The sequence below is a fragment of the Salmo salar genome, chromosome 01 (genome assembly GCF_965601325.2).
Source record: "Salmo salar chromosome 01, fSalSal1, whole genome shotgun sequence".
Taxonomy (NCBI): domain Eukaryota; kingdom Metazoa; phylum Chordata; class Actinopteri; order Salmoniformes; family Salmonidae; genus Salmo; species Salmo salar.
Genome location: NC_138291.1, coordinates 143622167 through 143635000, shown reverse-complemented (window position 1 = coordinate 143635000; position 12834 = coordinate 143622167). Strand labels below are relative to the sequence as shown.

The window sequence follows — 12834 nt, the reverse complement described above, 5'->3', positions numbered from 1 at the left end:
CTGTTTTTCCCAGCTGTCATCATGCATCTGTGGTGCATTAAAAACAAACCACATGTGTGCGACGTGGGAACACCACAGATCATGTAAGCAGTATTACAGGCCTAAACAGAGCAGGACTGTACCAACCTTGTGCTCTGTGCTCTGAGCAGCCAGGCACCCAGCTACTCTTACAACCCTGTCACGCACTGTGTGGAACCCATGCTCTGATTGACCGCCCGAGAGCTTTGAGCACTCTTTCAGAGTCAAATCTCTCTTTCCCTCTCTCTCTCCCTCCCCTCCCCTTCCCTTCTTTCTCTCTCTCCCTCCCCTTCTCCTCTCGTTCCCCCCTCCCTCCCCTCCTCCTCTCCTCTCCTCTCGCTCCCCCCTCCCCCTCTCTCTCCAGAGAGTCATGCTTCAGTGTGGCGTTAGTCCCCATTGCAGGCCATGTGTAGAGGATAAGGATGATCCCTGGTGAATAAGAGGGGAAGCGGTGTCAGGATCACAGCATCATCTCCTGTTCATAATGAAATAATGGAAAGCTAGAGCTCCCTTGGATGGAGCGTAGCGTGGGAAGGGGGATGGAAGGAAGGCATGGAATGGGGGGATGATGTGAGAATGATCTCTGTGTCAATCCAGCCCCCACAGAGGCTCTTAATCCTGTTATTACACTGTGCTAAGTCACTTTAAGGAGGCAGCCCATAATAACAGTCACCACGAGGAGACCTTGTCAGCTACTAACTAAGGCCTGCTCTAGAACTGTACCGGGGGAGAACTGATAAAGCACCTCAAACCAATGTCATTGTGAGTGTATGAAAGCACCAAATCTCCAATCTAGTCTAGACAAAGTCCAAAGTGGTCTGGTAATTGCTTTTGGCTAGGGCCAGTTGGATCTGCAGGGACGTTTTCTTATAAATAACTTAACAGCCTTACCGGAATACTTATTCAGTTTAAAGTTAATTGTATTCATGTCGAAAAGGATTTCTTAGTTTGACTTAATCCCACTGTTTGACAACAATTGACTTCTGAGAGGTTAGAGATAGTCTGCCTTCACAATTCCATCTGGATAAATGTATGACCCTGTACTGTGCTCAGTGGCGACCCGTCATTCAGGGCAGGTGGGGCAGTTTGGACACACCTACTGATTCAAGGGTTTTTCTTTATTTATACTATTTTCTACATTGTAGAATAATAGTGAAGGCATCAAACTATGAAATAGCACATAAAATGACGTCAAATCACGTTATATCTACAGCAGCTTTGATTGGACTGATCATGTCAACATCATACATCAACATCAAAATCTTAGCTAGCAGTCATCATCATGAATCAAGTCAATGATCTACTGGCAAATCCTTTTCAGTCCTTGTCAAATGAAGAGAAATTATGAAGCGAAATTATAGATGCTCATCGGCCATTGGACATAAACATTACACAACAAGTTGGGAATCGCAAATTCAACTATGAGCGGTTTGGAATGAATCCGTGGCTAACTGCAAGCATTGCAAAGCAATCACTAGCCTGCCATTCAGTGGAGTGGATGTGTGGTCCAAGTCTGGGTTTTAAGGGTATCTTTTCCAAGCTTAAAAGGATAAACATTAAATTTTGGCCAAGCTGTCAATCCAGCATGATTTCTGCCACTTTCAAATCAACTGGAAACTCTGAACTGGGAAATCTCAGAGTTCAAGAGAACTGGGAACTTGGAAAAAAATGAGCTCCGACTGGGAAAATACATTTTGAACGGTCATCCAACTCGGAATTCCAAGTCGGGAACTTGGGCCTCTTTCTAGAGCTCCGACCTGAAGATCACTAATGTCATGATTCAACCTTATTTTTTTCCAACTTCCCAGTTGTTTTGAAAGTGCCATAAATCCAGAGAATACCAGACTTTGATTACAAAAATTTGCCAACGAAGGACCGCTGCGCCATCTTCCTGTTCAAGTGAGCACAGCACAACAAGGTCCAAAAATATATTGTATGCCGCTGTATAAATGATGTAATATGCTAATATACTGTAGCTAAGAAAGTAATACTAAGTTTATGTTGTGTCCCTTATCCCCTAATAATTTCGCCTACTCTTCTGACTTGGTGGTGCACATGTAGCCTATTAATAAATGGATCACTAGTCACTTTAAATAATGCCACTTTAAATAATGCCACTTTAATAATGTTTACATATCTTACATTACTCATATCACATGTATACACCGTATTTTATACCATCTACTGCACCTTGCCAATGCCGCTCGCTCATCGATATACTTATATGTACATATTCTCATTCACCCCTTTAGATTTGTGTGTATTAGGTAGTTATTGGGGAATTGTTAGATTACTTGTTAGATATTACTGCACTGTCGGAACTAGAAGCACAAGCATTTCGCTACACTCGCATTAACGTCTGCTAACCATGTGTATGTGACCAATAAAAATTGATTTAATTATTGAAAGAGCTTTCATTGTCTGCTTATATGCCCCCTTTATTCATCCCTCGTTTCTGACTTAGTGTACAGGGAGTATACTGTAAAAACGGTCCGTGTTCTGAATTCTGTCCTTGTACATTTCAAAAGTGCTGAACAAATAGTTATATTGACTACATCCATCCTAGCTCGCTCATTAATGTCTTAATCGAAATTACGGATTGCTTCTTATCACTCGTCATCCCCTTATGCCATAGTTTGTACATCTCAATTGTCAGTAGAAACCACATTTGTTTAAGCAAGTCAGCCATAACAGCCATGTTTTTTAAAAAGGGAGTAAATGAGGCTGAAGGAACTGTTTCGCTGCCAGACAAGGCTCCGCTGATCTCCTGGTGTAGCAGTGGTAAGGTGTTGGGACTGCTGTTGGGGCAACTTTATGTAGGCCCTAACAGTTTGTGGGCACAGTTTGTCACTGTTATAGTCCAATTAATATATTGTTTAGTGTTGTGTTGTGTAGGGGCTTTGCTTGCATGCATAAAACATATATTTTTTTAATGTAGCACTGACTGTGCCAAATTAAGAAAACCATTGTTTTCGTCACTTTATTCAAACACACATAAAAAATACTATACACCAACCCACTTTGAGACTGTACCATGTTCCTCCTCCACAGACAGACCCATAAAGACCCATACCTGAGTTGGGGACGATGAGGTGCCCCCCTAGAGAGTTGAAGGAGCCCAGGGCGGTACAGGAGGGGTCCCTGGTACCGGTACGGAGCAGAGTCTGGGTTTGGGTCCTCCTCCCCATGGTGTCCCCATCCAGCAGGCAGTGGGGCAGCTTGGGGGACAGCTTAGAGGAGAAGTCAGACAGGTCCTCGGAGGGGGTGACCAGACCAGAGGAGTTGTAGACCTTGATCTTCAGGTTGGGCAGGGGGTCCAGGAGGGGGGAGTTGGTCATGGGGATCTTGTCGGCCACGTCGTGGAGGGCGTAGACAGGTCCACGGTACATGGCTGCCGCAGAGGTCAGGTCAGGGGGTGCCGTCAGAATGTCAGCTGGGGACAGGAGAGGACAACGGTGATGTCAGTGGTAAGACTATGGTGTAAGGAGAGGTGCAGTCAGACCAACACACCATCAGGACCAGTCAGTATTGACCTGTTAAAGGCCCAATGCAGCTGTTTTTATATCAATATAAAATATTTTCATGTGTAACAATGACCTTAATGGATTTCCATTGACAAAAAATTGCTTTTTATCAAAACACTTTCTCAAGCAAGACTTTTGCTGGGCTGTCTGGGAGTGGTCTGAGTGGGGAGGGGAAAACTGAAAATGTTCTGTTATTGGCAGAGAGGTTTGGAACTCTCTTTGTTATTGGTCTATTAACCAATTTACTGCCTGGTGATGTCAAGCCAAAACTCTCGCCCATGCAAACATGCTGATTAGAAGATCCTGTGTAGATTGTACAGGAAATAGCAAATGTTTTCACACTTTTACAGTGTTAGTTTTATCAGCTGTTGTTCAACATGATATGAAACAGGAAAAACAGATTTTTGACGGTACTGGGCTTTTAAGAGGCTTTGGGTAACATTTATTTTTAGCTTTCGGTTACATTGTTTGTGGGGTTACACGGCTGGTTTCAGCTCTCTCCTGCTTAAACTCTACTAAACTGTGTTGAGTTATGTGTTTACTTGACAGCTCTACACATAAACCGTGTGAAGAGTCCTGTTGCTCAGAGCTCCAGCCCTAACTATAGCTCTGCAGCACGGTGTGTCATAAGGAACAGATGGCATCATTATATAGCAGTTTACTTAACAGGTACACACATGAATATTCATGGTTGGTGTTGAGTGGGCCGGTGGGGACTGTTACAGTAACAGATTCTGTGTCTTCACACTGCTCCTCATCCTCTCTACCTTACACAGTGTAAGAGAAATTGAAATCATGTAAATATGTATTTACCACTATGGTAAATAGCTAGCGGTAGGATTTGAATAGTGAGCCTATTTGGACTCAAAATCAAAATCGACATTGTGTCGTCGTCATGCGGCGTGTTTACCTGAGGGCTGACGACAAGGCACAGAGAGGTAAATGAGGCACCTGTAGTGTGTTCTAATGTCTCTCTTTGTCTCTATTTCTCTCTAACAGCCAGGTGCAGGCTGCCATAGCAACCCGAGTTGGTTGATGTAAGCTGGAGGGGTCCTTGGAACTGGCATCTCTTTTTATCTCTCTCTCTGTCCATCGCCTGACTTAATAATCCCAGCCTAAATCTAACATCACCCTCTCCACCGAAATATCAAACTGTTCAAGCCACATGCCTCCGTCTCCCTACTTCCCCAGCCCCAACCTCTGTCCTCAACCCAGTCAATCCTGTCCTGACCAAATCTAATTACAGTTGAATACACCACACACAGAGAGACGTAATTAAGCCTTAATGATAGCTGCTAGATTGCCCTCCCTACCTACTTCCTAGTGACCGGCATTCTAATAGAGCCAGTCTCATCACTTCGCCCACACAAACATCCTGGGTAACCTTTCTCTGCTCCCACCTCATCTCATCTGCAGTCAAACACCACATCTGCATTCAGATCATTATCTCTGACACACATCCGCTTTCAGCGTGTCTGAGCCAATTAGGTCTGTCTGTCTCAGCAGGTTAATGATATGGGCAGAGAAGTCAACTTCCTGGTAGAGACCTCATCATTAACACATCACACAGCTAGGGAGGTTGTGCGACACTCATTTATCACCTGTTATTCTGATAACGAAAATACACAAACACACACACACACACACACACACACACACACACACACACACACACACACACACACACACACACACACACACACACACCCCTCCTCCTGACTCCCACCTGTTCGGGCCGTCTTGATGCTGACGGGCTGGAAGCCCCCGTTGAGGGCCGAGGTGTCTATGATGTCAGAGTCAAAGTCGCGGTGGTTCTTCCTGTAGACGAACAGCGCCACGATGACGGAGATGACCAGACACATGATCACAGCGATGACGACGCCAACGTACAGTGCGACGTCGTCTGTACTGGGGGCAGCTGGGGGGTGAGAGAAGGCGTGAGAGAGAGAGAGAGAGTCTCTTTAAATCACCTCATAGGGCACATTTTAACTCCATTAGTCACGTGATAAGCAGTTGTATTATCAGTCTTCTAATAAAGACAGTATCGGTACCACAATATCAGTCACTCATCAACCTACTATGAATTAATTCTGGTCCACTATATACAATTCCACCTTTGCATCACATGCCCGTCTATAAAAAGACGTGTAGGTGTTGTTGGAACATATGCACTGCGCATGGAATGTTCAAGGACATAGTGAAATGTCAAACCCGTACTGGTCCAATGTCCTGATAATGACAGTTTAATGTGCCAGGAGTTTAGAGTTGAAATGAAGGGCAGATTAGATAGACAACATTACAGAGAGAGAGAGAGAGAGAGAGAGAGAGAGAGAGAGAGAGAGAGAGAGGAGAGAGAGAGAGAAAGAGAGAGAGAGAAAGAGAGAGAGAGAGAGAGAGAGAGAGAGAGAAAGAAAGGGAAAGAGAGAGCTAGAGAGAGACTATAGAGGGGTGGGATATTGTATGACATGCATGAAAGCATTCTCCGTACCATGGTATGCATTACCATTAGCTCTGAATAACACAGTTACTACAGTACAGTAATAGCATAGATCAATGACACATCTGTGAAGCATAGGTTCTAACAAGCAGATCAAAAGCCTGCTTCAAAAAGATATGTCGGTCAGCTGTTAATTACAGGGATCTGTGATGGAGTACATACACTAACATTCCTCTATTTCTACGACTTTGTTCTCTCATTTCTCTGATAAGATCTAGAAATATATTTCTCCTTTCATCTCTCCCTCCCAGAGCTTTTCTTCCAGCTGGGGAATGGGTGATTTTAAGAGCAGAGGTTTGGTTCTGTTCATTCTAATGGCTGTGTGTGGAACCCAGACTGTAATGGCAAGCCATCATTATAGTGGGACAGTAGAAGATGGATGGCCTTGGAAACAGTGTCAAAGCCTTTTGTGATGTTGGTAATTGTAAAGAATATCCTTCACTGTCAAAAAAACTGACATGTGAAAAATAGAGCCTTCTTTACAGGTGTCTAAATTCCACTGGAAAAGTGTGTGTGTGTGCGGGGGAGTGTGAGAGAGAGACAGAGAGGGAGAAAGACAGAGAAACTTAGAGGAGGGGGAGAGAGAGGGAGAAAGAGGGAGCGAAAGGACAGAGGGGAGGAACAACAGTAAGAGAGAGGCGAGAGAGAGGAAGAGAGACAGAAAGACAGACAGAGCAGAGAGAGGAGAGAGATTGAGTGAAAACCGAACAAGAACAAAGGATTTCAAGCCGTGTATGGTGAGATGTCGTGAGGGACAAATCAACACTAATAGATGGGAGTCCATAAATGATCAGTTATCAAAAGAGAACATCATGGTACAAAGGCTCAGATCAAAGACCCATTTGATGGCTTAATACTGTATGACTGGAAAATGGATTCCAAATGGTGTTGATCAATGTTGTACCAGTAGATGGCAGTATTATCCACAGCTCCAGCCCCCACAGCCATAAATCACAAACCGGTATGAACGTTGGACCATTTGCGTATATTAGCCTGATGTCTTTAAGTGATGCAGATGGCACTCAATCTGAGTCCTCTATTTTCACATGCAGGGGTGGGAGGAAGAAGGGGCAAGAGGGAGTACTTAGGCAGCAGAAGAAATGTTCTGGGAGAACGGAAAAGTATGGTAAATGGAAATATGCGCTGTAGGCTTTTTCTCCCATTACGTGCGCTGTGCCGTTCTGTCGTAGCATATAGGATGTCAGTGTTGTCTACAGTATCATAGTGCAGTGCTGCTGTCGAGTTCAGTCTTTCTGTCTGTTTGAGTATAGTCCTCCTCAGCTGGTTGGGCGTTCGTTCAGACAGTGTTTAAAGGCCCTAATCAGCGTCCAGGATCAAAGCAGTGCTGCCCACTGCCCTTCACACACACAGTGTAATGATGGTGTGCCAACACATTAATATCCTGAACGCAGCCCTGCCCCAGAGAAGAGCAGCCTTTTGACCCCGACATCATCTGAGTTGACCCAGCCATGACCCTGACATTATTTGTGTTTTTGCACTGTCTCTATGCACACTCACAGGACCCTACACACTCACGCACACTGACACTCCAACTCTCACACACACACACACACACACACACACACACACACACACACACACACACACACACACACACACACACACACACACACACACACCACACACACACACACTTCATTTGCTCACACACACATAACATGCACACACATTTATACTGATTCTACACACACACGCTCACATACAATCATCATAATACACTGCTGCTACTCTGTTTATCAAATATCCTGATGCCTAGTCACCTTATCCCTATGCATATCTACTGTACCTCTATCACTCCAGTATCCCTGCACATTGTAAATATGGTATTGGAACTGACCCTGTATGTAGTATGCTAACTTACTTTATCATGTTCTTCTTATTTCTTATTTTTATTTCTCGTGTGTTTTTGTTCTACCTTATGTTATGTTTAGTACTACATCGATATTGAATACAATTACTGAATTGTTGGGTTTAGAGCTGGCACGTGTGCACGTGACATTAAAACTTGAAACATCAGACAGGAAGATAAATTGACAATGGCTCGCTTTTTAAAGGGAAACACTTAAGCTTTTAGTGGCCATTTCACAAATTACATCTTGGGTTAGGAAGGTTATGTATTTGCCATAAGTGCACAGCGCCATGCGAACACTAGGATTAAAACGCCACAATTCAATAACAGATGATGTTACTTTGGTTGAAGGTTTATGAATGCATGAATATGGCAGATGCCGTGTGGTGATTCCAGTACGCGGGCATTTTAAGACCTTCACTTCTTTCAACCCCAATCAGCTCACCCTATGCAGCCCTCAGTATATCCCTTATCTGAACATAGACATCACATTAAAGACAGCAGATTCTCCATAGATACATATGTTAGGCCACTAATCCCCACTCTGACACACAGCAGAGGAGAGAACAAAACAGCCAGAATCAAATGATGAAACTCTGAAAATGTAATTTCACTGTGCTCCCTTTGCCAAGCTCCCCTGCAGTTATTTAACATATATCCACCTTCGAAGAATCTCCTATCCGTGCTTTGATGATAAAGGCAGCAACCTGCTAAGTGTGAGCATTAAAATGTATCACTTAGATTAATACATCTCTTTGAACACAAGCAACTGTCGGAAAAGGAGAAAAATCAAACACTTCCTTTTCTACGTAGAGGCGGAGCCCGAGAAAGAGGTAAAAGAGAGAGCGAGAGCAGACATAGAGGTGTAATATTTCTGGCAGACTCTGTGTCTCAGTCTTGGATGGACTCAACTAATTTAAAAAAATTGACCACCTGACCATAGAGGTCTAGAATCTTAAGAACAGTTTGCAGTTCTCCCATAGAGATGTCCTAAAAGAGACTTATAGCCAGATGACAACAACCTGTACATCCAGGCAAGACAACATCAACACTGTCTGTGAATCATTATTACAGATGACTGGGAAAACAGAGAGAGACAATCCAGGAGGAATAACATCGTTGTGGATGGCATACCAGAGTCTTCACATGAGACCTGGACGGAGTGTGAGGAGAAAGTCAGAAAAATGTTCACTGAAAAGCTGCAGATCAGAGGAAGATTGAGGTGGAGCGCGCCCACAGGTCTGGAAAACCTGCAACCAACCCAGGTGACAGACCCAGGCTAATAGTGGTCAAGTTCCTAAGGTTTAAGAACAAGATGGCTGTTCTGGAGAGAGTCAAGAACTTGAGAGGAACCAACATCTTCCTTAATGAGGACTACTCGAAAGATTTACACCAGAGGCGGAAATAACTTATCCCAGCGATGAAAGCTGCCAGAGAGCGTGGGGACATTGCTTACATCCACTACAACAGGCTCATTGTCCCCCCTCCCTCCCAAAGGGAGGAACACTCTTTCCTAACTCTTTCCATGACATTCAGGGCATTTGGAAAAGTATTCAGACCTCTTGACTTTTTCCACATTTTGTTCCGTTACAGCCTTATTCTAAAACTGATTAAATATTTGTTTTCCCTCATCAATCTACACACAATACACCATAATGACAAAGTAAAAACAGGTTTTAAGAAATGTTTGCAAATGTATTCAAAATAAAAAAGAGAAATACATTATTTACATAAGTATTCAGACCATTTGCTAAGAGACTCGAAATTGAGCTCAGGTGCATCCTGTTTCCATTGATCATCCTTGAGATGTGTCTACATCTTGATTGGAGTCCACCTGTGGTGAATTCAATTGATTGGACATGATTTAGAAAGATTACACACCCATCTATATATGATCCCACAGTTGACAGTGCATGTCAGAGCAGAAACCGAGCAATGAAGTCGAAGGAATTGTCTGTGGAGCTCCAAGACAGGATTGTGTCAAGGCACAGATCTGGGGAAGGGTACCAAAACATTTCTGCAGCATTGAAGGTCTCCAAGAACACAATGGCCTCCATCATTCTCAAATGGAAGCCTGCTTGGATGACAGCCTGCTTGGAGTTTGCCAAAAGGCACCTAAAGGACACCCAGAGCATGAGAAACAAGATTCTATGGTCTGATGAAACGAAGATTGAACTCTTTGGCCTGAATGCCAAGTGTCACGTCTGAAGGAAACCTGGCACCATCCCTGCTGTGAAGCATGGTGGTGGCAGCATCATGCTGTGGAGATGTGTTTCAGCGGCAGGGACTGGGAGACTAGTCAGGATTGAGGGAAAGATGAACGGATCAAAGTACAGAGAGATCCTTGATGGAAACCTGCTTCAGAACACTTAGGACCTCAGACTGGGGTGAAGATTCACCTTCCAGCAGGACAATGACCCTGAGCACACAGCCAAGACAAGGCAGGAGTGGCTTCAGGACAACTCTCTGAATGTCCTTGAGTGGCCCAGCCAGAGCCTGGACATCCAACCTGACAGAGCTTGAGAGGATCTGCAAATAAGTATGGGAGAAACTCCCCAAATACAGGTGTGCCAAGCTTGTAGCATCCTACCCAAGAAGACTCAATGTTGTAATCACTGCCAAAGGTGCTTCAACAAAGTACTGAGTAAAGGTTCTGAATACTTACGTAAATGTGATATTTCAGTTTATTATTGATACATTTGCAAACATTTCTAAAAACCTGTTTTGGCTTTTTTATTAATGTGTGTAGATTAGATTTTTTCATCCTTTTTAGAATAAGGCTGTAACATAACAAAATGTGGAAAAAGTCAAGGGGTCAGATTTTTTTCCGAATGCACTGTAGACTGACCTGGTGAATCCAGGTGAAAGCTATGATTCTTTTGTGATGTCACTTGTTAAATCCACTTCAGTCAGTGTAGATGAAGGGAAGGAAACAGGTTAAAGAAGGATTTCTAAGCCTTGAGACAATTGAGACATGGACTTTGTATGTATGCCATTCAGAGGGTGAATGGGCAATACAAAAGATTTAAGTGCCTTTGAACGGGGTATGGTAGAAGGTGCCAGGCACACCAGTTTGAGTGTGTCAAGAACTGCAACGTTGCTGGGTTTTTCACACTCAACAGTTTCCCATGTGTATCAAGAATGGTCCACCACCCAAAGGACATCAAGCCAACTTGACACAACTATGGGAAGCATTGGAGTCAACATGGCCAGCATCCCTGTGGAACGCCTTCGACACCTTGTAGAGCCCATGTGAATTATGGCTGTTCTGAGGGCAAAAGGGATGCAACTGAATATTATGAACGTTTTCACTCGGTGTATGTAGCCTTAGAAATAAGATTCATGAAATCAATAACTTGCTAAGATCAGATAACTTTCATATATTGTCCATCTTTGAGACTCACTTAGAGAATTCCTTTGATTATACAGCAGTAGCAATACAAGGATATAACATCTATAGAAGAGACAGAAATGCCTATGGAGGAGGTGTTGCTGCATATATTCAGAGCCCTATTCCTGTAAAGTTTGGATAGGATCTCATGTCTAATGCTGTTGAAGTGTTGTGGTTGCAGGTTCACCTGCCTCATCTAAAGCCTATTATTTTGGGGTGATGCTATAGGCCACCAACTGCTAACATTCATTATCTGGATATGTGTGCAATTCTTGATAATTTGTGTGATTTTAACAGAGAGTTGTATTTTTCATGAAACTGTCCACTCAAGAGGAAGCTACTCATTATAACCAGTGTCTGTAATCTAGTTCAGGTTATTAATCAACCTACCAGGGTATATGCAAACAGTACAGGAACTATATCATCCACGTGTATTGATCACATTTTCACCAATGCTGTAGAGCTCTGCTCTGAAGCTGTATCCATACACATTGGATGTGCTGACCATAATATAGTGTCCATATCTAGAAGGCAAAGTTCCAAAGGCTGGGCCTAAAATAGTGTATAAGAGATCATACAAAGCTTTTGTACTTACTTTGAATAGTGTAATGTTAGCTAGCTACATAGTTGTCTTTGTATCAAAGATAAAGGTAAGCTAAAGGTAAACGCAGCCATTGCTAGCTAGCCAACTCTAGCAGCTAGCAGTACTGTATCATTTTTAGTCAATAAGATTTTTGCAACGTAAGCTTAACTTTCTGAACTTTCGAGACGTGTAGTCCACTTGTGTAGCTAGCAGGACTGACTTTGTGTTAGCTAGTCAATGTTTAATCACTTCTGCATTATGAAAGGAACTAGACACGAACACGTATGATCCATTGGTAGTTTGTTGTAACCAAGTATTGGTGCTAACATTGTGTATTGGTGCTAACCGTGTGTTATTGGATGCTAGCATGCTAGTTAGCTACGGCGTCATAGAACACGGTGCACTGGGTGGGTTTCACGGAAGAATACTGTACCAAGTTATCTAGCTGAATAAACTAAGTTTGAGCCTATTCCTGGAAACATTGAACCACTGTAGTTTACATCAATTATATTTCTAAAGTGGAAGTTGGAAAAGTTATATGAGTGTTTCAGTGAATGGTTAGTGAGGGAGGCCCTGCGCTCTCGCTTCCCCAGTTGTTTAGTTCATTTTCATTCCAATCTCCTTTGCATTAGCATAGCCTCTCCTGTAGCCTGTCAACTATGTGTCTGTCTATCCCTGTTCTCTCCTCTCTGCACAGGCCACACAAACGCCTCACACCGCGTGGCCGCTGCCACTCTAACGTGGTGGTCCCAGCGCGCACGACCCACGTGGAGTTCCAGGTCTCCGGCAGCCTCTGGAACTGCCGGTCTGCGGCCAACAAGGCAGAGTTCATCTCAGCCTATGCTACCCTCCAGTCCCTTGACTTCTTGGCGCTGACGGAAACATGGATTACCACAGAAAACACTGCTACTCCTACTGCTCTCTCCTCGTCTGACCACGTGTTCTCGCATA

The 12834-nt window shown here is 43.6% G+C and overlaps 1 protein-coding gene across 2 annotated transcripts in view; it reads right to left on the bottom strand.

Annotated features, from left to right (window-relative positions):
- The window catches only part of unc5cb (unc-5 netrin receptor Cb), a 173241-nt gene that overhangs the window by 14390 nt on the left and 146017 nt on the right, over positions 1-12834 (bottom strand). For both annotated transcript variants that reach the window (XM_014130002.3, XM_014130008.3), the window contains 2 exons: positions 5269-5460; positions 3092-3451 (listed from right to left, as the gene is read on the bottom strand). In XM_014130002.3, coding sequence (XP_013985477.1) covers positions 3092-3451; positions 5269-5460 — 552 coding nt within the window. The remainder of the gene's footprint in view (positions 1-3091; positions 3452-5268; positions 5461-12834) is intronic.